This window comes from Anser anser (genome assembly GCF_964211835.1).
Source record: "Anser anser genome assembly, chromosome: 5".
Lineage (NCBI taxonomy): Eukaryota > Metazoa > Chordata > Aves > Anseriformes > Anatidae > Anser > Anser anser.
Genome location: NC_139725.1, coordinates 53733123 through 53760787, shown reverse-complemented (window position 1 = coordinate 53760787; position 27665 = coordinate 53733123). Strand labels below are relative to the sequence as shown.

Here is a 27665-nt window from a genome sequence, read left to right as displayed (position 1 = left end):
CAAAAATTATTTTATTATTTCTCCCAATGCTTCAGTGACCTTCAGTGTTACTCTTTGGGGTAATGGATAGTGCTGCCCATTTTGTCACCGTGAAAGTTCACATTATTCACTCAGTCAGGACTTCTCTGCATGTCAGCTACCTAGCATGCACAGTTAGTTAGCTGGGAGTGTGTTTGTTGACTTTGATGGGTCTGCTGAGCAGAGTCCACGTTGCCAAGTTCAGTAGACAAAGCACATACACCAGATTTATCCACTCCTCATCCATCTTAACAAAGGGGTAAATATTGACTCAAGTGTTCAATCATCTTTCCCTCCCCCAGACCCTTCCAGCAAAACCCAATGAGCATGCTTTGTGGATAGGCTGAAATGACCAAGCTTAGGTAAAAATACCTTGTGGTTGTAGATATGATATTGAATCAATTAGTCTGTGTAATAGGTCATCTTGCCTGAGAAAGCATATATAATTTGATCTAAAAAGATGATAATATGAATTATATAAATATATATCATATGTATTTTGTAATGAGCTAGGAAAACATTCTTATTATCATATGTTTTTAATTGTATAGTGAATATTAAACTACATGAATCAGCTTGATTTGAAAATACAAAAGAGCTGAAATACCCTAGTAATAAATCCATAGGTGTGTGTTGGGAAAGAGATGTGCAGTTCGCATGACTGATGAGATATTAACAGTTCTGACCTGATCTCTTAGTGATGGATATTGATAACACTCATTTGTAGAGTGCACGGAGGCTCCTGTAAGACGCAGACACCACTGAAGGCAGAGGGTGTGTGTGGAGCTCACACTGAGGATGGTATTTCCACATGGGGTGCTTGGAGCACCCGGATTCATTTTCGTGAATCACGCCCATGAATTTAAAAAGCAGAAAATGCTGGTTACATAATGCTTCCCTGACTCTGGCAATGTGACATTATTTCTGTCGTGTGCTCTCAAGTGTTTCTCCTCATCAGAGACAACATCGAGTTGGGGCTTCTCTTAAGGATTTGCCAGCCTCACAATTAGGAAGCGCTTTCCTGATAATCAGCCTGCACCATCACTGCCCCAATTAAATCCCACTGCTTCTTGTTATACCCCAGGGGATTCCCCCAAACAATTCCTTGACATCCTCACTATCTGTCCCCTGTCAGACACTCCTGGATGCTTATCTGGTGCCTCCCACCAAACTCAGGCTATAAGTCAGCCTGATGCTGCCTGCACCGTGTGTGCCTGGGGCCCTTCTTGCTGTTTTGCATCCCATATCCCTGAACTGCATTTTCTGTAAATCTAGTGTGCTGTGATGTTTTGATTAGAAAATAACTTCTCACTAGAGTTAAGCATTTGTCTGAGATTGATAGAGGCAAAACAGTTCATACTGAAGGTGGTCAATTGATCGCACCATCACCTGACTCCGTCTGCCTGTCTCAGGGGTGGTAGAGGAGGCTACATACTTGGTCACTGCTTGATCCAGGGACAACGACACTGAGCTGTGCAAAATGCCCTCAGTTCTCAATTTGCACACTTCAGTCAGCCCTAGTTATGGGCCAAATTCAGACCCAGAGTGTGCTTGAAGTCAGAATCTGATCCACAGCAAGACATTAAATAGGAAACTGTTCTTATGCAGAACAATGACCCAAGACTGTGCATAATTCTGTACACCTTGCTAATTGGAGGGTGTTGTCAAATTGGAGGTAATTCAGAGAACAACAGCAAAAGTGATTAAAATGTTGGCAGGACCATTTCACAAGGAAAGATGAAAAGAACTAAAAATATATGAGGAAGTTAAATAAGGAGTGGATAGGTAGCAATATGATTCATGTAGCAAGGAACATTAGGGGTAATTCAGTAGCGTGACATCCCCGTCAGTCCCCCATTTCCAAAAGGCTGTAGTGAGGTCAGGATGCCCGTGAAGGCGGTGGGGCTTCAGGATCTGCTTGATGCTAAGCACCAGGTGCATTTTCAGAACGTGAGCTGCAGCTATGAATAATGGGTAAACTGAATGATGTGTGAAATGAGCATTAGGAAAAACTTCCAGACCATGACTGATTTTCAGGTTGTATACTGTTCTTAAGAGGTGGAAAAATGTCAAGTTTCAGCAAAGTTCTTGTAAATCTATCTCCCGGCATTTGGTGAATACATCTCTGTTGTCTGAGACATTTAAGCGTAGATTAGACATTAAACTTAGATTAGGAGTGGAAAAAGAAACTATTTAGCAGATCAGAAAATCAAGAGCAAGCACACTCAGGGAAGGATGGCTTGGGAAGGAGCTGCTATACCTGACTTGTGCCCAACACTGTTTTCCATCGGCTGTTAGACGATAGGCTTCTGTGGAATTGGTAAGGCTTTGGTTTACGTATCAACTGCATAAAAGCAGAGCCAGATTTTGCTGTTCATATTGCTAGATAGTATTTTGTGATGGTGTGTTTCCAGGACTCATTCAGGTCCTCTCAGCAATGCAAGTGTTCCCATTAAATGCCCCAGGAGACGTACAGCAGATTTAAGGCAGTTGGAGGTAGTTTTTCATTCACACCGAACCAGGGTGTCGAACTCATGGCTGCAGGATGTTGCAGAAGCTAAAAGGAACAAACGCCTTCAGAAAAGGACTAGGCAAAATCAGGCAGATAGGTTGGTGGGTGGTTATGCTGATCTGTTCTGGATCAGTCTCTGGCACTGAAGGACTAAATCACCTGTCGCTTGGTGCAGGGAGGCTGAAAGGGAAGGCTTGTGAAGTTGATTCACGTATTCTTTCCCTAAGCTTCTGCTGGTGGCCATGGTTGAAAAGAAGGGTCTTGTGTGTGCACCTGGATGACAAACATGACCTGGGGGTTATGTTTTTATTAGCAAGAGCAGCAGTGCCTGGCTCTTGCAGAGAACTGGGTGATTCAGCCCAGGACACCACCAGTTCTATTATAGGCTTCGGATGTGGAAGCAAATGCAACATCTAGGTCTGGCCTGAGTGCCCTCTCCTGTATTTTAACTAAAGGGGTCTTTCAGACCGATAATCCAGAATACTTCTGGGTACAAATTGTTTTAACTGATTGTCACCTCAGTTTAGCTGACCTGTTTCAGCCTACCTACATACATTTACAGTGAGAAATTTCCTGATATAGCCAGTTCTAAGCTGACAGAAATAGAGGCTACACTGGGGTTTGCAGTGGTTAAAGCGAGTCCTTTTGATTAAACTGGTGCCAAATTCTGTGTGGACAAATCCTCATATTGTAGCAAACCCACAGATCCTCCCTTTCCTCTGACAATCATATCAGGCTGGTGAGTCCTATGGACCCAATCTAATAGAAATGGAATTTTTACCATGCAAATCTTATTACCTAAAGTGCCAATGAAACTAATGGGATTTTGGATAGAAAAAAAATACTGTCTATGTGATACATAGTTTGGAATATAAATTCATTGGGTGGGGAATTCAAGGAAAAGGAGTTGTTATTGCATAGGCTCCTTTGCGGCTTTGGAAGAGCTGTTCCTCCCAGCACCCTGCATCCCCCCCTTGATTTCAGTGGGACCTAACTGATGTTTGGAGCCTTGCTGGAAACATTGAACTCCTTGCAGAATTTGGTTTTCAAGATACTCAACTAAGCATCTGTTTGTTTTAGAAGATATTTGGGGGAGGGGAACAGAAATAAAAAATATCCCAAATACTCTGCTCCAAGGACAGACGTCTAGAGAAATATATTTTTCCAAAGGGAACCATTTTTGCTTTGGAAGTCGGCTGAATGCATCAAGAACACAGGGAGTATTTGGATGTATTTTGACAATCCTTGGATTAAAGAAAAAAGTTGAAACTATTTAGATAACATTTTGGTTTACTCTGTCTCTATCTACATGCATACATGAATATATACACCTGCCTACACGCTCACACATGTATGGTATATATTACATATATGCAAGCATCCTCAGGCTGCCAACCTGTGTGGCAACACTCAGACTGAGGACTCTGTCAGCAGATAGATTCAAAGTTAATAACTGAAATGCTGCAAACACTAAAACTTTTAATCTCTCTCCTATATTGCCTGTGTGTTGTGATAACACAATACCACTTGCAGTGGGTCCAGCTCCCCTTGTCATTGCTGGGGCAGAAACTCTACTGACTTTTTGGGAGCTTAGTTTATGTGTACATTTAGGCCTAAAATCTTTTTAATAATCTCCAGCTCTGTGCTGTTTTGATGGTGATGCTGATTATTTGACTTCCTGTCACCTTGGAAGCAAAGACGCAATAAACGATACCTTTATTTCTGTATTTATTTTAATGAAACATGCAGAAAAGGCACTTTAGAAAAGTGGACGAAAGAGGAGGAGGTCAGATAAAAACAACTGCAGTCTGATGTTCGTTTTTGTGGCGTTGATAGTTATTCTTCCCAAAGAAAATAATGTCCTTTTTTATTTGCTTTTAACATTTCGCCCTTGGCATCTGTTCCATCCATTGTGGACTAACCTAGACTCTGTTCTCTGACGATGGGTTAAAGCGAGCACTTACTGAAAAGCATTCTCTACTTAATTACTTTTCCTTCTTCTGGAAGCTATTTTTTTTTTTTATAGTCACATGTTAATTGTGTATTAGTAGGCCTTTCTGATTAGTTGAAAACATAATGAAACCTTTGTAAACAACAGGGAGAAAGAAGGAAAGTGAGAGCAGGGAGGGGGGAGAAAGGGACAGGGAGAAAGAGAAGTGCGAAGTGGGGGCCAGGCTGGCAGGGGGGAGGTCGGGGAGTTCTGAAAGGCACAAATAATGCTGGTGGAAATTTTTTTTTTTTTTGAATGACAACTTCCCTCGCCCAAATTAATCAAGTTACTTAACGAGAAATGAGATGCATGGAGATGCAAATCGCCGCCAAGCTGCAGAAGCAGGGTGGCGAGCGCGGGCGAGTCGGGATGGTGTGGGGGGGCCACGCCGCAGCTGGCCACGAACAAGTCAGCCCTATCTATAGAGGGCACGGAGCTGAATAACGGGTTTGTTACCGGCTTTCTCTGCCCCAGCCGTAGGTAGAAATGCTGTGTTTGTTTCCCGCGACTATTTTGGCCAGATAAACGATGCCCTTGCCTCGCTAGCCCGTGTGGTTCCCACAGTGCTCCCCGTGCGCCCCGAGCTTGTACTAGGGTGGGAAACGTGCGTGCAGGGGGAACAGGCTCAGGTGCAGGGCTCCAACACACAAGGTAATGCCAGGGATTATTAAATTATCTGTGCTCCCCTCGGAAGAGGAGGAAAAATAATAAAAAAGAAAGAAAATAAACATTGCTTAGGACCCAAGTCAGCAACGCTCGGAGCCCAGCCAGCGCAGATCAGATTCAGTGAATCAGCTGAATCAGGCCCTCTTCTCGGAGATGATTTTTTTTTGTTTCTTTTCCTGGAAAGCTGCTCCTTAAACACAATTCACACTGGCTGTTTTTAAAAGGACTATCCCCTGTTTGCAGCACTGGGTTTTGAACGGGCAAAGCCTCCCCCCCTCCAGCTCTCCGCCCCCACCCCCCTTCTGTTGCTGCTTTAAAGAGCTGTGCTTATAGGGATTTTGCAGCTCTCCGTGTGTTATTAGAAAACGTGTGGCTGGGACGGTTAAAATGGGAGTGCTACTGTATGCAAGAGCAATGTTCACTGTAAGCAATCCAAGGAAATCCTGCCAAGGCAGTATATGAACAGCAGCCAAACAAAACACAGGCGCCTTTCCAGTGAAAACCAGCACACTTCTGCAAATAGAGGAAAAATTGACTTTCTGATTTGGAGTGTTTCTACAACTAAGAAGAATTACTACAGTGATTGTTCTAAAAATATTTTTAGGCAGCACATTCTCAAAGGGGTTGGGATGCTTAGCATTGTTTAATTATGCTTCTCTTAGGTGATCAATCTGGATTGTATAGAAATAAAATGTGAAGTTTTTAGCATCTTCTTTTAAGCCAATATTGGCATTATTTTCTGCACTGTTATAGTGGCATAAAACATCACCTATTTAAAGAGCAAAAATTGTATTTTTATCTTTGCACTTCAGGAAGTATGATCGTATATTCATCTTTCGTAACTTCATAGACATAGATTGCATTTTAACCGCTTCATCTGGAGCAATCCCCAAGATCCCTGCTTCTGCAAGGGATGGGTTTTATTTTTCATCTGAAGTATTTTATACCTTCCTCCTCCTATCTCTTGCTCCAACAACTCCTCCCTGTCCCCTGCCCTGCTCCCTTAATATTTAGACTTTTAATGCTTCTGCTCTTTTTGCTTCTTTGTTCAGCCAGTTTGGGATTTTCCTTTGCAGCACTTTGAGTCCTGTAGGAACCCTTTAGTGTAAGATGTGTCTGTAGACATTCTGGCATTCAAAAAATTCCCATAATGATGGAAATTGAATGGGGTTCCTCAAATTTGTTTATTACCAAGAATAAATATATTATTAAAAATGTTTTGCTACTCTCAGCTACATTTTTTGCAAAGAATTCTTAATAACTGAGCTTAAATATGCAGTCAATTTATCTAAAGTGAGCTACAGAAATAAGATAGATCTACAGAGAATTATTATTATTCTTTTTTACTTCCAAAAAAAACCATAATATCAACATAAGAAAAAGCAACAGAATTGTCAAGGATTAATTTCATCTTATGTATTTCTCCTATTTCAGCTGTTTTTTTTTTTTTCCCCACTACAGATATAAAAGATATTTTACTAGCTATGTCTCCATTTATTCCGCTAATGTATTTACAGCTTATAGCTGCTGTGAACTCAGTTCTCTTCTTTTAACTACACCACCACAAACCAGATTTATCCCTACATTGAAGACGGAGTCTTGAGACTAACAAATCCCAGTGTGGAAGAAGACCCTCGTGTGGAGCCCATTGAAGTTAGTGGAAAGATTCACATTGACTTTGGTGGGCTTTGTATTAGGATATTAAACATTCATTTCCTCTTCCTTTTTGGAATTTAACTGCTCATATCCAGGGTGAGATATTCTCTACTTAATAAATCTTAAAGCTGCCCTAATTTACTAAATTAACTTGTGCTGTATTTTCTATTGAGGCAAAACTTCCGAGAGGATGAAACTGTTGTATCTGCTTCCCCTAGGATCGAGCTGGGTATTTTAAGGTCTAGTTGGAATAGCTGGAAAAGGATGCACCTGTGCCCTGTACTCAGCCCCCTTTCTCCTTCCGGCACAATGCTATATTCATAGCCATTCGTAGAGAGAACAAATTGCTTTATATATATCTATCTATATATCACAGACACATTGGTGTATATGTGGATGTATATATTTAAAAGTATATGGGTATATATATTTTTTGTTATATATATATGTATTTCATTATATATATAACAAAAGCTTTAGAATATAAGAATTTTGGCTTTCAATGTGAGGGATATCATGCAATGTGTTTAAAATAGGACATGGAAGTTGTGACATATGCCGTGTCAAGGCACAGCAGAGCAGTTCTGTATCTTTAAATGTTGATGCAGTGAAACCAGGTGAGGTCTGGCCCCAGGTGCTGGCTGCTGCATGCTTTGCTGAACAATTTTTAAAGGATTCAGATTGGGTAACTGAAGGAGGAAAAAGTAGGTCTTTTTCTAAATAGATTTTTTTTTTTTTTGGGGGGGGGGGTGAAATATGTTGTAGGTTTAGTGCAATCATTAGAAAACTGATCCATTTAAGCTTCGTGCATTCCTCTGATAGCATCTCAGAATAATCCAGTCCTGACCTGGCTCCCCCTGATGTGCAGTGGTAGTTATCATGGAGCCCCAGTGATGCCAAACTGGGGGAGGATTTTGTTGAGACCATGCAGCTCGTTTCACTTGTGACTCTACACGAACACTGAATTAAGGGTCCTTCACAGAAATGCTATGAAGGGAAAGCTGGGAAAGCCACTGAAGAGGTGCTCCAAAGATTGCCTCTGCTTTCCCTGCCTGTGCATCTAAAGTCTAGATGGCTTGAAAATAAACCCAGCTCCATAGAAAAGGTTTTTCCCTCATTCTTTTCAATGCAAATCCAGTTTGGAATCATTTTGCCTTCAAGTCCATCGTTCAATTTCTGTGGTCACCAGAGATGTGGCATCAAGGTGAATTTTCAGATAATTTGGATAGTGGCCCATGCTGAAGGTGTATGGCTTCTAAATCTAATTAGAAGTGTAGTTTGTTACAGGCAAAAATTATTGATACACAAGGAAGGTTTTATTCCGAGACATCTGTAGGTTGGCAGCTGTGCCAGCCATGTCTGTTCTTCTAAGTAACGAAAGCCATCCAGCCAGGAATAGCAGTGTTTTGGTGACAAGTGGTGAGAATATTGGTTGAATTGCACTAGGAAAATATTTTCATTATTTTTATTATTCCTATTCTGCAAGCAGACTCAAGATGTGTGCCTGCGTATGTCTGCGTGCACAAGTGGATGCGGCATGGAGGGAGGGCTGTTATTATTATTTTTTTTAAATCACACCTCCTTAGCATTTTGTACATATCAGCATTCTAGCAGAGCGATTTGCTAATTGTGCTGGAAGACCCACTTTAAATTCAGGAATACTAAAACTTTGAAACTGTAACATTTTGACTGGCGAGAATGACCAGTCTTCTTTTCTGTTTCGCAGGGAGCTAGTTGAAGGAAGCTGGCATTGTCGCAGAGTGAAAGCTCTGCAGAAGTGCCGCAGGTTTTTCATATGGAAATGTGAAATAATGGGGTGATTAAATAGAGCTGTATATTAAAGTACATCTGACATTAGAATTAGCATAATGTGCTCTAGCCCTAGGCTGAGTACTTTATTTGCCATCTGCGTCGGACCAAAATCCCCTGGGGAAGCGCTAAAATATTCTGAATAAACTCAGCCCGAGTTCTTATTGAGAGTAAAATACCATTTGTGGCACGTCGTATTGATTCGTCTTAATTGCGGTGCAGAAAAGAACATTCAGTTGCTGATGACTTTTGTACTCTGTGACAAGTCGGCTGGAGTTATTCTAACACTGCAGTTGGTTAACCTGAACAGACTGTCGTGCTCAGAGAAGGAGAAAACCTTATCTTCAGTAGCATAAACTACAGTATCATCTCCTGGCTTTACTCCTGCCTCTCTTGATGCAGCATCCTTTCTTTCTTTCCTTTTTTTTTTTTTTTTTTAAATTCCCGAAAACAGCAGCCAACTAACTGAAAGGGAAATAGGGTTTTGTTGAATCAGTCCAGGAAAATGCACATTCTTACCTAGTTACCCTCCCCAGCCTCCCTCCCCACGCTTCCACCCCCACAGCTTCTTTAAAAAAATCCAGAAACATCTGACCAGCTTTCATCTAAGGGAGTGAAAATCAGTGGAACTTGTCCTTGAGGATCCATCTCCGGAACCATTAGTTCAAGAGATTTATTATGTATATTTTGTAAAAAGCTGTGGCTTCTCCTGTGCATAAGCCCACAGTCTTAGTCGGTTGTAATGGTTTGATTTTTGTCAACTCTCCGCTCAAATAGGTTGCTGAATACCTTTGAAAAAGTGCTTATAACATGCATAAAAGATAAATATTTCATCTGAAGGAAAATACTTTGATGCTCCATGCAATTCTGTAACATTCATAAGGTCCAGTTTTTACCCTATAATTGCCTATCATTATACACAATTTACATATTCAAACATTCTCCACAAACCTTAGTCTAGCATGTTTTTATTACAAATTCAGATCAAGGGAATAACCTTTAACTTCAGAGACAAATGAGACAAATTTACAAGTGCATGTCTGCTGTTTTCTTGTGTTTTATAAATCCCTGCAGACCCGAACACTTTTGCTATAACGCCACTCAGAACAATATACATATATTACTACTTGTTTGTAGTGCTTCAGTAATGAGTCCCCTTTGTATTAGATAACCTATATAATTCAGCATCTAGGCCCTCCATAACGTCAATTATCTCCTCATAGCTAAATGTACATTCCATTAAAACAAGATTTACAGCCTTTATATTACTTCTTAGGATTGAACGTGGAGATTTTGTGGATTTAAAGAAGCAGAGATGGGAGTTAGCATTTGTTAAAGAAGCAATGAATTAAAACAAAAATGCTATTTCATTTACTAACTATGAATAGGCACCTAATACCCTTAAGAAAGAGTTGTAGTAAAACAGACTGAAGTATTCCTGGGGAGAAAAAAAAAAGAAGAAAAAAAAAACCAACAAGGAGATTTGTTTTCACCCTTTGGCTTTTTCTATTTTTTTTTTTCTTTTACTGTTTACTGGTTTACTCTTTATTTTTCCATATATGACATGGACAATTTCCTTTATGTATTCTCCTTTAAGCTCCTATTCAGATTACTCAGAATTCCTGCTTGTAAGATGAGAAAATGGCACCTTAGAAAACTCTGTGGGAAAAAAAAAAAAGAAATCCCGGCACTTGCCAGTTTTCAAACAAAACTACTTACAGGAAACCGATTTAAAGGGAAGCTGCTGGCATATTTCATATGTTGTAGAAAAGACTGACATTATTTCAAATGCATTTGAATACTTTATGCAAAAGAAAAGGCCTAAAAGTGTCCTTGAGCAGTACAAGGGTTTTTCATGAATGCAGTAAATGGGATCCTATATATAAAACCACCAGCCAGGGGTATTCCTATGGTCTTTTCATCTGTACAGTGGGTACAGTTACCCTCTTTTATTATGTTCCCCATTTTCACTGATGGTTTTCACTATTTTATGCAGTAGGTTTGTAAAATGTCCTTACAATCTGCCAGCTGATGGTTCAAAGAAACTAACTAAAAGACACAAAGCTGTTTGGATGCTAAAGGTGGAGTCAATTGAAACAGTTGTATCACAAAGGGCTAATTTAAAAGTTAACTCATTCACTATTGATCTTTTGATATTGATTTTCCTGTTTGCTCCTTACTTTTCACACTTCTCCCTTTCTCGGTTTTATAAATTGCCTTTGTATTTTAGAATTTAACACCAATTAGAAGAAGATGTTCAGAGATGAAAAACACGTTTTTTATCTTCTATTTTAATAGTCCTTCTGGGTCAAAATTCCTATGTTGTGAGTCCAGTTTTTGCTATGCATTTTTCTTTCTTTTTTTTTTTTCTATACTAAGTAAAAGCACTTCTTACACTTCTGTAGGCTGAACATTAACTTCCAGTAAGCCACAAGCTCTGTTAAGGAATGAGAAATTGGACATCCAGAAGGAAGTTGCCCCAAATGACTATTGACATTTTATACCTAAAAATATAATATTGCCATTTTGTAATGCACTAGAAATTAAACTGAGCTGTGCATTTGGCTCATTTATGTGAATCTGGCAGTACAGTTCTGAGGTATGATTAAGTCTCACTGAAAATGGGACTATTGAACACAAGCTGTATCTGCAGCCAAAGGTCGCCTGTGTCCATTAAGAAGCAGGAAGCATCTGTTTGTGTTATGCATGGCTGTATTCTGCCTGCAACCTCCTTTTTTTTGTAAGCATAAATGCTGGGGAGGACATATAAAATACTTCTGGGGAAAGTTAAATGAAAAAAAAATCACGACTTTTAATATTATTATATAAGCCTAGTTAAGATCCTTGTTTGTGATAACCTAGTATAACTTATGTGGAAAAACTCAGAATGCTGCAGTGGTGGTCAGAGCTACTTTGAATTCATAGCAGGGTAATTCAAATCAGAGTTTGTCTAAGAGTATGATTTTAAGGTATCAGTTGGATATCTCAGTCTTTCACGGATTCATGCTCTTTGTTCTTGGAATTGTGAGAGGATTGGCTGTAGATAAACAGCATGACGGTGTGACTTCTTGACAATATGATTGGCAATTAATCTTTTAGAATTTCCACTCATGATAAAATAGGTTATTTTGCAAAAATATATTTATTATTACAAGAATGATAAAGAGATGACTTTCTGTTCTGCCTAAATATGATCAGCATTGCCCTCACTACTGAAAAGCACAAGTGACTTCAGAAAACAAGACAGGCTTCCCAAAGAATTTAATCCAGCAAAGACAGAGCTTGGCAGTTGGCTTTAGCATAGAAATAATTAATTGTTTAAGCATATTACTAATATTAGTGTAATATTAATATATTTCAATAAAGGTGTTAACCAGTGCTATCGTAGACCTTTTTCAACAGGTGGAAAATGCTCTCAAGAATATTCACATTGCTAATTAAAATCAGAGCCAGGAATAAGAGGGTCTTGTGGGGTTTGTAGGTGCTCTTGGCATAAATCTTCTTGCATAATCTCTGTAGAGAACGCACAGTCCCAGTAGTCAAGGTAGGAACAGGATGGGGAAGGCTGTAAAGCACGCAGGCAGTGTGTGGGAGAAGAATACTGCAAGAAGTCGTGATTTTTGTTCTGTTTGAAGATGGCACTGGAGGAGATAGGCTATTCAAAGGACAAGGCAAGAAAAGAGAACAGGGCCAAGTATGGGATGAGACAGGATTCTGTTAGTGAGAAGTAACACTTCTCAGTTACTTCGCCTCCTTCAGACTTTATTATTTTTCCATCCACCTCTTAAAAACATTTAATCTTTGTTTCCCTGTCACATTCTTCTCTTTCACCGACCTCATCTTGAGATTCCCCATTTCCAGATGATGACAGGCTGTATGGCCCCTCATGCTTGGGCTCTTGCAACTAGAACCTTCATCTCCTCTCCTTGACTAAGATGCACTTCAGGTCGGCTGAGCTTTATGAGAGAGTGTGGCTGTTTATCTGAGTGGAGAATTGGAGGTGCTTAGGTTGTGAGACTGCAGGCATCTTGCTAAGTTATAAAACACCAACTTTTGTCGCCAGTTGATGCTTACTTCATGAATTGTTGGTGATAGTCCCTGTCACCCTCAGCAGGAAGTGCTGCAAGTCTCTTTCAAGCCCTTTTTTTAGAGAAGACAGTGTAGGGATGGATGCACTGTGTTAGCTCTGGGGATCGGTAGAGGAGTTGCACTTGTTTTACATCTTCAGCTTGTGTGGCTATCAAAACAAAATTAAAATGAAGAGAAGTATAAAGGGAAATGGTTCCTTTGCATTTGGTATTTAAAACTAATGACTGGTGTTGGACTGGCAGTGGTGATCCCCACTCGGTCTTGAACCTAACACCTCAGTCTCTCTAGTGAAGACTGTCAGTCCCTCTGTGAAATGGAGGTAGCAGCACTTCCAAACACCCTAAGGAATGCAGGGAGGGCAAAACTCCCCCAGAATATTGGGAGTGTTCAGCTATAGTATTCAACAGCATTCAGTCATAAAACTACGTAACTAAATGTTCTTGCTAACTTGAGTAGTTTAAATGGTAATATGGCTTATAAAACCTCTTCAGCAGAAAGACAGTGAAGGTAATGGCTTTGTTTTGGACTTATATTACAGATATTTTTACATACCTGATGATGCATTCGTTATGAACCAAAATAGTTCACACTGCAGATCCATACTGCAGGCACCTGGAAAGTATTTGGTCCTTGTCTAGGTGATCTGTCAAACCACGTAGAAGCATATATTTTCTTCAGTATGAAGCACTAAATCTTTCTAGTATTTAATGCCCTTCTCTTTAATGTCAGCTGGTCTTATAAGGAGACTTGTTAAACTAGTGTTCTCAATTATGGCATTTTAATTTAATAATAATTCAATTAAAGGTGTGTTTTTTATGGAGCATCTACGCTACCTTTATTGGTATTATTAGAGTAACCATCGTAATAACAAGGAGTAATTATTTAAATGCTCATTAAAAATCAAGTGGGAGAAGAGAGTAACATTGGTGGAAAGACTGTAGGAACCTGATACATGTCTGTTCCTGAGTGCTACAATAAAAGTTGTCCTTTCTTTAAAGCTTCCAAGTTTCTACTTTTCCTGAACTTCTAAAGGTGCAGTAAAGCAGCATTAAAATTCCTTAACATTTTTATTGCTGCTTTTGTAACTTTGTAAAGGGAACCAGAAACATTACCTGGAAAGTATTGCTAGAGGTAAAGAATGGCAGTAGTTATGTGGACCTGACTTGGTACGCAGTGCAGCCCCTCCTGGCAGGGGCTATGGGTGGGTGATTAAAAGTCGGGGGGGGTTCATTCTCTGTTAAAGCTAATGCAATTATTCAGGCATGCTGAGGGGAGGCTTTGTAAGGCACTGGATGTCACTGTAGCCCAGCAGAAAATAATGAATTCTTAACAGTTCTTATCTCACACTGATTATTGTTTATGGTATCCAGAATAACTGAGGATATTTTGAGGGAAATTTATCTCCAGAGCAAAGGCGCTCAGCATTCAGAGTGTACAGAAAGTCATGTACCAACTGGGCATGGAAGATCTGTGTATCACTACGTGATACAAGCCAGACTGCAGAGGACATGTAAGTCAGGGAATTCATGCTGCCTGTTACAGTGGGATGAATGTCCACAGATCCAGGCTACTCTTGTTCTGAGTTGGGCAAACCTACCTGTGTGTTCTTAGTGCCCTCCACAAGGACAGAATTTGGCAAGCAGAATCCAAATTTAACTTTGTTTTGTGCTGTTCATGAAACAGAAAAAAAAAAAGCTCATTATGGCTTTGACATTTTGAATGGAATATAATCTGTCATGCAGTAATGGAGGGAACACATTTTAATATTTCTGGAGGAGACCATCTTATGTCACAATAAGCAGAAAAGGTGAGTGTTCAATAAATTTGTAGTTTATAATTACCTACTTTGGGAGAAGATAGTAGGGAGGTTTTAATCTACCAGATAAAAACATAAAAAGATCTAATAGCTGGCAGTTGAACTCAGAAATTTGAATCAGAAAGACGACAGCTTTTTTTAACACTGAGGATAGTCAACCATTGGCACAGACTACCCAACAGACAGGCACAGTAGATTCTCTCCCAGCTGATATTTCCAAGTTGAGCTGGGGGAAGGGGTTGCTAAAAGACATGAACTGGCTCAACTGCAAATCACTGGGCTGGATGTTATCTGTATGGCCTATGAGAAGAAGACTAAATTGTTTCCTGTGTTTTTCATGTCCATGTAGGTAGGACACAATATTACCATCTTAAATTGCAGGAAGAAAGGTTTAGATTAGGCAACTGGGCAACCTTCATATAGTAAAGAAGTGAGAGAATGCGATAGACTTAAAACAGTTATAGACTCTCCATCTGAGTGGCCTTTGAAGTGGGGTAATAGAGCATCTAACATGGGTATGAACAGATGCAAAGATATGGACATCCCTTGGCCCAGGAATGGGACCAGAGTAACCTTTAAGGCTGTTAAGATCCTTTACTTCTTTATTTCATAGTCCTTGCTAGCATTAAAGTCAAGATTTCTGTATCTGTACACTGGTATCTCAGTAGGATTCGGCCCTACAAACCTGTGAGGTGTCTGAACTCCAATGATAGTACTTCTTCATATTTAGTGCAGTCTTAAAGCCACCACTGCCAACATACTCAGGGTTTGTGGCCTGGATGTCTCATCATACCTTCCCACAACATAAAGATAAAAAAATTATACTTGAGGCATTGGTTGCTAAAATCAAGCCTATTTACAGACTGGAGGGTTGAATCCATGGACAATTCCTTGAACAGTGTTAATGAAGTCTTGGCTTGTGCTTAACTTTAAGCACATGAATAATTTCATCGCTATCCAACAGAGCACTTCAGCCTGTGCTTAAGTTTCTCTGGTGTTGATTACTCCCATGCTTAATGTCAAGCACATGCTAAAGCAATAAAGACTACACATGGCAAAGCCTATATGACTAGTTGTCATAAAGTGGGTATTTAGACAGACTTCAGTGCAGGTGGCTAGGGATTAAGATAGCCATATATCAAAAATAGCCTTATAACAAAGAGTTTTATAGTGTAGGTGCATTGCATTATTAAATACAAGGATCATTCTTGAGCAATACGTGGCTGTTTCTGGGCATGTTTAAAATATTTAGTAAGTTTTTGAATACAAAAATGTTCGGAGTGGATCTTCAAAGACTTTTTGACATTGTTCTGTTCTTAAAAGTGAGCATCTACACTGCTCAGGGCAACTTCTAGGCAAGATAACCATGAAGTGATAATATGGAAATGAATGTTTTATTTTTTATTTTATTTTATTTTATTTTATTTTATTTTATTTTATTTTATTTTATTTTATTTTATTTTATTTTATTTTATTTTATTTTATTTTATTTTATTTTATTTTTTATTTTTATTTTTTAAAGGAGGAGTCTGGGGAGAGTCTTTGAGGGTTGTGAAAGTTTATATATATATATATATACATACATACATATATGTATACGTACACACAGGCACACACACAAACACTCATAGAGCAGTCAGAGGTTGGTAGCCAGGCAGCCTGCAGTTAATTTTGCCGTTGTGCAGGGATCTCTTGAAGATGAGTGTTTAGGAGCATAAAAGCTAAAAAAAAGCAAAAAAGGAAGAGAAAGCTGTTCTACGACTTCTAGCTTGTAAATCTTACATCACTAATAGCACTAATTTGCTGTTTGAAAGAAAAGTAAAAAGGAGAGGGTTTACTTTCCTCACTTGGATTTCATGGAGGTGAAGTTTTGGAGAACAAAACAAAACAAAACATCTCAGTTCCTCATAACGTGTAGTAGCAAGAATCCAGCCAGCTGCCATTTTGAGGGTAATTTTTTTAATCAGCCATTTCAGTTTTAGATTGGCCTTGATCTTCAGCCTGCTCAGGAATTCTTCTCCTTACGTATGTGCCACTGCTGAAGTAAACGTGTTGCTGTTGTTGCCGTCTAATGCACAGCTGCTTTCTTCCTCCTGTCAGCTCTTGAGCTAAGCAAGGAGAATGCATGCACACACACTCACATGCTTTATTTTTTAAAGGGGAAAAAAAAAAAACACAAAAAAAAAAACAAAAAAGAAAACACCCTGTGACTTTAAAAATGAAAGAATCGAACAGCTGTGGGTAATAAATAGATTAATTAGAGTGGATAAAATGAAGGTGAAGGGTGCAGAGCACTCTTTAATTTGAAGATATATGACCTTGTAAGATGCTGCACTTCATTTGCTATTAGATCACACTTCAGAAGGGGCTTTATTAAAATCTATTCTAGGGTGAGCTGAGGTAAAACATATTGTTAAAAAAAGCTTTTGACAGAGTATGTTATATACTTTAGTCTGCTTCAGTGATTTCTGTCACTTTTCATACTACACATGTTGCCGGGCAAGAAAAGTTAAACGTCTAGACATTTTCATCATATTTCTGTAAGAAACAGAAATTTAAATATTTGAAGTAATAATGGGAGCATTTACTGTTGCTTTGGCTGCAGAGCTGACATAAAACTCCCTAACTGCCTGAGTGCTGAGTAGATTTTAAGGGATAATGTATCAGTTCCTTTCAGTGTTTGTATGTAGCTTTCATTAGTGTCAATAGCAGTTATGGGCACTTTTTTTCCAAGCAGAACACAGCTCCCAAACTTGTTTTTTTCTTCAGTAGTGGTTGCTAGAGATTAATCAGAACAACTGAGCGCATCCGGTGCGAAGCGGCATGAAGGGCCTGGGTGTGGGGGTGCGTCAGTCGGACATGCCCGTGGCGTTGGGCAGAGTTTTTCTTGGCTGTGGACACCTGGATTCTCTGAAATCAGGGTCTGAAGCTGCTATCCACAGCAACAGCCCTGTGAAATCAATAGGAGTGGGAGGAACTGCACCACATTTATCACATACCTTTGTATATAAGTCCCAATCTGATAGATGCTTGTTCTTTTACGCCTTTGTGGATGTTCATTGGTGATAAGATTAGATAGACTGACAGGCTGATAGGTAGGCAGATAATCCCCTAGTCTTCTTGTCTAGGGTTTTGTAGGTTTTGTTAGCAGCAGCCGTTCCCGCAACAGCTAGAAGAGGAAAATTCAGCCAGCAGCAATCCTTCCGCTCCTGGTGTGCCCCAGATTTAATTTTTTTTTTTTTTTTTTTACTGCTATGAGTCATTTTTCTTCACAAAGGTAGTTTTGATGATACAGTTCTGCTCACCTTATAAACTTTTCCCTTTTCAAACTCAAGCAATGGCCTGCTCTGAATCGCACTTCCCTGTCTAGGCATGGGCTGTACAGCTCAGCTTTGGACCCGTGCTCTGGTGGGGAGGCTGGGGGTGCTACACAGACATGGTGGGGAGCCAGGTCCAGGTTTTGAACTTGCAAGAAGTTCAGTGCATTTAGGTACAGTGGGGTTAAAATGCACGCTTTCATGAACAAACAAACTGTCCAGCAAAAAATTACTTGTAGATTTTCCAAAGTGGGGAGTTGTTTTTCAGGATGCCTCTCCCTTGTTTTAAGAAAAAAAATAAATCCTGGATCATGATGTTCAGGTTGACAGGTATTTATAAATTTATCACAGTCTTTCAGAGGCATAGAAAAAGGGTTGGGGGTGTGTGTGTGGGGAAAGTGCTTTTTGAAGATAGCACATAGTTTATATTGTGCCCGGGACTGGAATTTTCTAGCTAGCAAAATTATGACTGTAGCACAGACTTGTCCACACCTGTCCTTTATGTAAAGCTGAATCAAGGTTAAAGGAATGCTTTCCACCTTTATGCAGTTGTTCAAAGAGGCTAGAAAGGCAAACAGAACAATGTTTCTGGCTCCAGTGAGCGTTACTGTATTGGAGGGCAGGCTCAGGCTCAGAAATTCTCGGGACACAGTTGAAGCACGGCCCGACATTTGTTACTGTTAATTGCAACTGTGCTGTCGGCTTTCATTACCGGATGTTTCATTTGAGTGGCTTCTTGGTGTTTTGGCAAAAATAATGTCAAAGTGGCTTATGCAAGGGTACATTTTCCAAGCTCCTGTTGACTCAGATAGGACTTGTGCAGCTAAATACTTACATAGTATTTTAAAAATGGAAGTGCTGGCATGACTGAAGCATGTATAAATTAAATTCAACAAGATCTCAGGGGACTGGTGCGTGAAGTATATAAAAATATAAAATGAAAGAGTGAAAATGATACTGAAGCTCCTTGCAGGTGCCCCATAAAACCTACTATACCGCATTTTCTTTGACTTTCACATGTAGCCATAAATCCCTTGAAACAAATTCCTTTTTGTGGAATAAACATGTGAAAGGATTTGGATCCTCATGCGTCATAAAAGGTTTTATTTGCAAGTTGGAGGATATAAATGTATATAGCACCGGTGCGTATGTGTGATATTTGTCATACATGTTAAGTGAATAAGTGTGGTGAGTAAATGTGCTGTTCAACAATTTATATCAGTCAATACATTGCAATTAAGTCCTTCTTTCAGAAATGCCAAGGAGGAAATGTGTTAGCAAAATAAAGTGCATGCCAACTGTATTTAAATGTTCTCCACTGTATTATTTTTTGAGTGTTCTTTCTGTTTTTCTTTTATAGGTAAAGATGAGCCTTCAAGCTATATTTGCACAACATGCAAGCAGCCTTTTAATAGCGCTTGGTTCTTGCTACAGCATGCCCAGAACACACATGGATTCCGCATCTACCTGGAAACAAGCCCTTCAAACAGTTCCCTTACTCCACGCATCACCATCCCTCCTCCTCTGGGACCAGAGACTGTTGCACAGTCCCCGCTGATGAATTTCCTTGGAGACAACAACCCTTTCAATCTTCTACGGATGACAGGACCCATCTTGCGTGAACACCCAGGCTTTGGTGAGGGTCGGCTCCCAAACACGCCTCCACTGTTCAGCCCACCACCTCGTCATCATCTGGATCCACATCGCCTTAGTGCCGAAGAAATGGGGTTAGTTGCCCAGCATCCCAGTGCCTTTGACAGAGTTATGCGTTTAAACCCCATGGCAATTGAGTCCCCAGCGATGGATTTCTCCAGAAGGCTTCGAGAGCTGGCAGGAAACAGTTCCACCCCTCCGCCAGTCTCGCCCAGTCGCACCAACCCTATGCATCGCCTCTTGAATCCTTTCCAGCCGAGTCCTAAATCACCTTTTTTGAGCACCCCGCCACTGCCCCCCATGCCCCCCAGCAGCACTACGCCTCCCCAGCCTCAGGCCAAGAGCAAGTCCTGTGAATTCTGTGGGAAAACATTCAAGTTCCAGAGTAACCTTATTGTCCATCGGCGAAGTCACACAGGAGAAAAGCCCTACAAATGTCAGCTCTGTGACCACGCTTGCTCCCAGGCCAGTAAGCTAAAGCGTCATATGAAAACGCATATGCATAAAGCTGGCTCCATGACAGGCAGGTCAGACGATGGACTGTCCACCACGAGTTCCCCCGAGCCAGGCACAAGTGAACTCACTGGAGAGGGACTGAAACCCGGTGAGACAGATTTCAGGAACGAGAGTGATCCTTCCCTGGGCCATGACAATGAAGAAGAGGAAGAGGAGGAGGAGGAGGAAGAGGAGCTGGAAAATGAAAGCAGGCCAGAGTCAAGCTTCAGTATGGACTCAGAGCTGAGTCGTAACCGAGAAAATGGCTCCAAATCGCTGCCGGACGAGAAGTCCCTCGTCCTAGGAAAAGTTATAGAGAATGTAAGTCTCGGTGCCATCCAGCAATACAACGACATGCTAGCTGAGAAACAGAAGAGGAGTAGCTTCATGAAAAGGTCTTCTGACCAGCGAGACTTGTGTCCTCGAGACCTCTGTCCGAGAGACACAGGTGATGAAGACTCGGTGGTAGGAGAGCTGGACCGCACCGAGGAAGGGACGGTCAATGGAAGAAACTTTGGCCCAGGCGAGCCCTTCCCAAACTTGTTCCCTCGCAAGCCAACACCTATCACGAGCCCCAGTTTAAACAACTCGTCTAAAAGAATAAAGGTTGAGAAAGATTTGGACTTGCCACCAGCAACAATAATACCTTCCGAAAACGTTTACTCCCAGTGGCTGGTAGGGTACGCAGCATCTAGGCACTTCATGAAGGATCCGTTTCTAGGATTCACAGACTCCCGACAATCCCCCTTCGCCACCTCTTCCGAGCACTCATCGGAGAACGGGAGCCTGCGTTTCTCCACCCCGCCGGGGGACATGCTGGACGGGGGGCTCTCAGGGCGCAGCGGCACAGCCAGCGGAGGCAGCACCCCCCACATCAGTGGTCCGGGCCCCGGGCGACCCAGCTCGAAGGAAGGGCGCAGGAGCGATACATGTGAGTACTGTGGCAAGGTCTTTAAGAACTGCAGCAATTTGACGGTGCACCGTCGGAGCCACACTGGAGAGCGGCCTTACAAATGCGAGCTCTGCAACTATGCATGTGCCCAGAGCAGTAAGCTGACGCGTCACATGAAAACGCATGGCCAGATAGGGAAGGAGGTCTACCGCTGCGACATTTGCCAGATGCCCTTCAGTGTTTACAGCACCCTGGAGAAACACATGAAAAAGTGGCATGGAGAACATTTGCTGACAAATGACGTCAAAATTGAGCAGGCAGAAAGAAGCTAAGCCCCCCCCACCCCCCCCGCCCTGTCCCTTCCCCTCCCTCCCCCCCGCTAGGTTAAATTTCAGGGGTCTAGGTAACATTTTATTTGTACAGTTTAACTATTGCCAACTGAGAAAAGATGACCTAACTTGCCTCCGTAAACATAACTTAGCATAACTATGGTAGGTGCCAGACTTTGGCACTTAAATATAACCTGTGTCTACAAAGTTCTATTAAACCCGAGGGTTGATTAAGGCAGTAAAAATTGTGGAGCCTTTTAACTGTGCAATAATTTCTGTATTTATTGGGTTTTTGTAATTTTTTGGCATGTGCAGGTACTTTTTTTTATTCTTTCTGTTTAAATTTCTTTTAAAATTTTGTTGGGTATCCCTTTTTAATTTTACCCAGTCGTAGCCTGAGATTACTTGCATTGTAGGGGTGAAACATATCTTTTTAAATTATAATTTTTGGGCCGCTGCTTTGTTGAAATTTAAGCTAAGCATGTGTAATTTCTTGTGAAGAAGCCAGCATTTTAACAGAGATCTTTCTTTCTTTCCAAATCCTCCCCCCACCTCCTTTTTTTTCCTTTCCTCTTTTAAATAACCTTGAAGATTAGTGAAAACAAAATTGTACAGCGGATAACAATCTTTAAAATTAGCACTTTCTTTTGGAATTGGGTGGATTATGTAGCACTGACAATGTCACTAACGATAGAGGCCTTTTATAGATGGATTTCATCATTAAAGTCATGCCAGCTAAAAAGACATAGGTGCAGACGGCAGCTACATTCAAAAAAGAGTAACATTCTTAATTGTGCATTATTACAAGATAGTTTCTTCTTGTTGTTAAAGCTATGGCAACAGAACGGTGCCATTTTGTCAGTTTTGGTTTTTTTTTTCCCTCCTTCTTCCCCTCCTGCCACTTTTCACAGAGACAGTAAAAGTACATCTCAAGTATTGTAATATTCTTTTCAAACCTCAGAGGAGCCAAATGCCATCTTTTTTCATTTTAAACTGCACAAACATATTTCTGAGTCCAGGACGTCTGTATGTGCCTCTCCTTTAGACCAGATTTGCTGTAGTTGAAATAATTACTAGAGGATGGGCAAGTGGCAATTTCTCAGTGAAAAGTCTCAACTCATAGTCATTTGTTTTGTGAATGGAAATATCAGAACTATCTTCTATGATGTACAATGGCATTATTATAAGGAAAGGAAAAAATAAATTACAGTTGATCTACCTATCTTGGCAAGATTCTGCTCCCACTGAAGTCGTTAAGAGTTTTCCCATTGACTTAATTAGGAACAGAAGTTAGTTGTATTATGAGAAAAGCATTATGACAGAAAAAAAAAGTAAAGAAAAGAAAAATGCACCTGCTCTACTTTCAAATTTTAAATTTTTCAAAGCCCATTATGACTAATATTAACAAACAGTGGACAATTATGGTTAGAGATTTTAATTATGTTGACCCGCACTTTAAAGCTTTTGTTTGTGGTTAAGAGAAAAATGGCTTCTCAACAAGAAATTACATCATATTCTTCTACTTGGCCCAAAGGTGGGTTAAACTGTAAGGGAACAGCTGAGATTAAGTGTCAGTGTTGCTAAGCATGGCATTCACAATACTGGCACTATAAAGAAAAATAAATAAAAATAATTTATTGGACAGTTTTTCTACTGCCATTCAATTTGACGTGAGTGCCTTGAAAACTGATCTTCCTATTTGAGTCTCTTGAGACAAATGCAAAATGTTTTTGTGAAATGAAAAGACTTTTAAAAAAAAGTAAAACAAGAAAAGTACATTCTTTAGAAAAAAAGAGCCACATTTACTTAAAAAAAAAAAATTACTGGTTGAAGATAGTGGACATGAAAATGCCATAAGACCCAATCAAATGAAGATGTATACCCAGCACAACTTCGGACATCCATTAGCTGAATTATTCTCAGCCTTTTTTTTTTTTTCAGGACAACGCTGCTTAGGAAATGGAATGGAAATGATTTACTGCTGAATTAAAACTCAAATGACACAAATTACAAGTTGTTATCATTGAATGAGAAAAAACAATTCAGGAACAACGGCTAATTTTTTTTAAAAGTTAAATTTAGTGCACTCTGTCTTAAAATACGTTTACAGTATTGAATACATACAAGGGTAAAAAAGAAATTGTGTGTATGTGTGTTTGAGCAATCTTTTTTTTTTTTTCAAAGTTTGCTTAATAGGTTATTAAAAAATGCCATAATGGCCATGTGTATATTGTTTTCTTTTGGTGACGGGGTTTTAGTATATATTATATATATTAAAATTTCTTGATTACTGTAAAAGTGGACCAGTATTTGTAATAATGGAGAATGCCTGGGCATTTTACAAAACCAGAAAGAAAAAAAAAAAAAAAACCTTTTCTTTTTTCCTTGAAAATGTTGCAGTAAAATTTAAATGGTGGGTCTATAAATTTGTTCTTGTCACTGTAACTGTAAAGTCTTGAGTTTTAGTAAATTTTTTTCTGCCTTGGGTGTTGAATTTTTATTTCAAAAATGTATAGAATCTTGTATTTGGGGATTAAAAGGTGATTGCTACACCATGTAGAAAAAGTATGTAGAAAAAAGTGCTTAATATTGTTATTGCTTTGCAGAAAAAAAAAATCACGTTTCTGACCTGTACCTATTTTTCTCTTTTTTTCTCCCCCATTCCTCCTTCCCTTCCCCTTCTGGAATGGATATTGATATTGGTTGATTCATATGATGTAGGCACTTGCTGTATTTTTACTGAAGCTTGTAATTTTTTAACTGTACGCTTGTCCTTTTAAAGGGATTTAATGTACCTTTTTGTTAGTGAATTTGGAAATAAAAATAAAAACAAACAAACAGGCTGCCATAATATATTTTTTTAATTTGGCAGGATAAAATATTACAAAAATAAAAAAAAATTTGTATGTGAAGTCCTTATTGTACAGGAAAAAAGGGGGTTGTTAGACGACCTTTGAGTAAAAGAAACAAAACAAAATAATTAAGTGCTTTTTTATTTTTAATTTTTTTGTTGTTGTTGTTCAGAAATAATTTTAGTTGTATATATAATTTTTATTTTTTTTTTGTCAGAAATGGCCTACAAAAAAGTGCTGTTCCCACAGGGCTCTAAATAACTTCAAAGTTGCCTGGACCCCTTGCATCAAGGTTTTACCAGGTATGGTTGAACCAGGCTGGATGGTTATTGCCTATTCGTGAGAAATGAAATCCAGTTTCCATAAAGGTGTCTGAGGCGACATCCCACAGCTTCCCTGCAGGTTCAAGAGAGAGAGAGGAGATCCCTCCCTCCCCCAAAAAGAAGATGTCCAACACATCTTCCCTCTCCCGGCCACCCCACTCACTGCTCCCTGCCACTGCCCTCTGGAAGAAAGGCATTTTATAGCAAAAAATGAGAGCTGGCGCGTCCACTTTGACACAGGTAAAATGATCCGCTGTCGGTACAGTTGTGACCAGGTTGAAGTAAAATTGGTCCAGGCACAGTCCTCCTCTTCCCTGTCAGAACAGGACCTACTCCATGTACAGGTCTTGCCAGTCCATGTTATTAGCTGCTTTGCTGCTGTTCACTCCGAGTTGTACATTCCATAAATTTCTGAATGTTTGAGGGACTGGGATGAAATTCTGTGCCTTTTGATGTCTCTCTTCTTTGCTGTTCTTTCTCTCTCTCTCTCATGCTCTCTCCCTTTTGGGTCGAGGGGAAGACAGGTGGCAGAAGAGGCACTGATGCTCTAGTGAAGGGGAGAAGGAGAAAGTGCTCACCGCCCTTGCAGGAAATGACGGTAAAACTAAAACAAACAAAAAGAATTTCCATGCCAAATTCTTCTGCAGCTTTCATCAGTGCAGAACGGCTGGAGCAATTGGAGAGGCATGGGTGTGACAGCAGGGAGAATTTGGTCCAGCTACCTAACAGATATGTCTTCCTGGCTCCAGCAACCTACCCTTAAGACTTCTGGACAAATTTTGGATCTCAATTAAACTGATAACAATCAGGAATTATTCATCACTCTTAGTGCTGGATTACTCCAGCTCAGCTGAGGCAGGAATCTGATCCCTTAAAGGCATATTTTCACTTTTTGGTGAAAATTCAGAACTCTGATATTTGTATAGAACCAGAGTCATATCACAGAATTCAGCAGAATGCCCTGGACGTACATCAGTGTAATGAAGATCAGAAGTTAACGGTCCACTTATCAATGTTTTCAGTCCATGATTCTTTGCTTTAAGAATTAATTCACCTTTCATTTTAGAGTAAGCTGCTTAGGAGCTCCGGTCTCCCTACTTTTTTTTTTTTTTTTTTTTTTGTTAATCCAGGATAGCTAACACCAGCAGTTGTCTAGTCTTGTGACTTAGACTACTGAAACTAACAATAAGTCACCCCAAAAGCACAAAGGTTGTGTTTCTGCAGACTGTAGTGATATAGTGGTAATGAAATGGCCCTCCTTTTCTTCTTGCTTAGGAGAACTGTAGTTTACTAGGCCATAAGCACAATATAGCATAGATGTAAAATAGCTAGAATGCTGCCATAGTTCTCTTCACAATTTTATTTTATTTTTTAATTATTATTATTATTTCAAGGTTGAATTTATTACTTGCATTGTGTCTAATCCTGCTGCCTTTGAAGTCTGGATCAAAACTCCAGATGACTTCCTTGGCAACAGGACAGGCCCAAGAACCTGGTTTGAGGAAGAAAAATACTTATTTTTAAGGAAAGGTTCAAAAAATCAGCATTTCATCCCAGTCCTATGTAAAAGACAGTCCAAGGTTTTGTTTATCACAGGCAAACTCATTTTTATGGTGCTCTTTGTATTTTAGAACTGCAAAGCAAAGTAACGTTGATTTAAGTTGTTTGCATTTGTACCGGCAAGGCAAAATATTTTTATTACCTTTTTCTATTACTTATTGTATGAGCTTTTGTTGTTTACTTGGAGGTTTTGTCTTTTACTACAAGTTTGGAACTATTTATTATTGCTTGGTATTTGTGCTCTGTTTAAAAAACGAGAGCACTTTTTTTTTTTTTTATTATGGATAAAATGTTGAGATGGCTGGAGGTCATTTCAATATGGCTTAGTGAAATATTTATTGTTCCTTTTATTCTCTGTACAAGATTTTTGGCCTCTTTTTTTTTCCCTTATTGTCACAATGTTGAGTTCAGCATGTGTCTACCATTTCATTTGTACGCTCGTTCAAAACAACGTTTGTTCCAGTTTCAAGTTATAAAAATAAATTGGACATTTGACTTGATCTCCAAATCTTGTCTTTCCTGTTTTTATTTGAAATTGAGGGGTGGGAAGGGAAAAAAAGCAGCAGAAGGAAGTGAGGAGTTGGAACTTCAGTATGGGTGAAAGATCCTGTGCGGTGTTTTCTGTCAATTCTTGTGGGGGTCCATCAGTAGAGAAGTCTTGTTTGGGGAGGACACGTAAATGTGACGTTAAAAATACACTTAAATGCTGCTTATGTTTCTTGGAGCTAAAGACCTCCCCCCTCTGCACACCCCTCAGCCACATAGGCATCTTGAGAGAAAATTGTAGAATAATCCTTTAAACAGTCAAATTTCTTATGCTAGCAGTCATATGCACCTAAGTTGGTTAATGTGTTTTGCTTCTTTGATGCCAACGTAAATGGGGACAACAATCACTGATATAACCAGGAGCTGAATTTGGGCCACAGACTGTGTGCCATTATGTGAGAAGCACTGCAATACAACTTCAGTTTCACATCTGCTCCTCCTCCTCAGCTAGGGACAAAGGCATGCACATTTACAGGCAGAATTGTGCACGATTTGCAGTTTGAGGATAAGAGCTGACAGCTACAGGCAGTTCACTGTCCTGATACTCTTTATCAAGCCAACCTGTTAGCGGCAAATGCATGGAAATCTTAAATGAGAGAATTGTATTCAAACAATTATTGGAAAGCTCAGGAAAGATGTGGAGTGCCGGAGACCAGATTCTGATTTCCTGGAGGCCTTGGTCCAACAAACCATGTAACAGGCTTGTGATTCAAAGCAGGTGGGTAATTGAAATTCATTTCAAAGGAACTGCTCCTGGACTTTAAAGTATTTGGCTCAACTCAGAAGTCAGGAGGGGAAGCTCAGTGTTTTGTGCTACAGAAGAGCTCCTACAGATGGTCCCTTCCTGATCTCGGGCTCCCTGAATCTACAATCTAAATTTAGGTATGCGTGTAAGTGCTTTGCTGGATCAAGGTTTCAGAATGATATAAAAGTTACAATCTTTGAAAAGTTGCACTCATGAAAAACCAGTGAAAATGAAATCAGAACCCAACTCTGGCAATTACGTTGGGCTATAGTTCACGCTGTAGTTTCCCAAATGCCACGTTTGTTTTGAATGCACTCTGCAGCGATCTATAGAGGCTGTTGCATGCTACTTCTAAATTGTGTACAGTTTGCATTTGAAAGGGGTGTTTTTGACATGC

The 27665-nt window shown here is 39.9% G+C and overlaps 1 protein-coding gene across 9 annotated transcripts in view; it reads left to right on the top strand.

Moving 5' to 3' along the window:
* BCL11B (BCL11 transcription factor B) overlaps positions 1-26485 on the top strand; it is a 98424-nt gene extending 71939 nt beyond the window's left edge. For all 9 annotated transcript variants that reach the window (XM_083836528.1, XM_083836533.1, XM_083836527.1 and 6 more), the window contains one exon: positions 19234-26485. In XM_083836528.1, coding sequence (XP_083692654.1) covers positions 19234-21245 — 2012 coding nt within the window. In that variant the 3' untranslated portion in view covers positions 21246-26485. The remainder of the gene's footprint in view (positions 1-19233) is intronic.
* The last annotated feature ends 1180 nt before the right edge of the window (positions 26486-27665 follow it).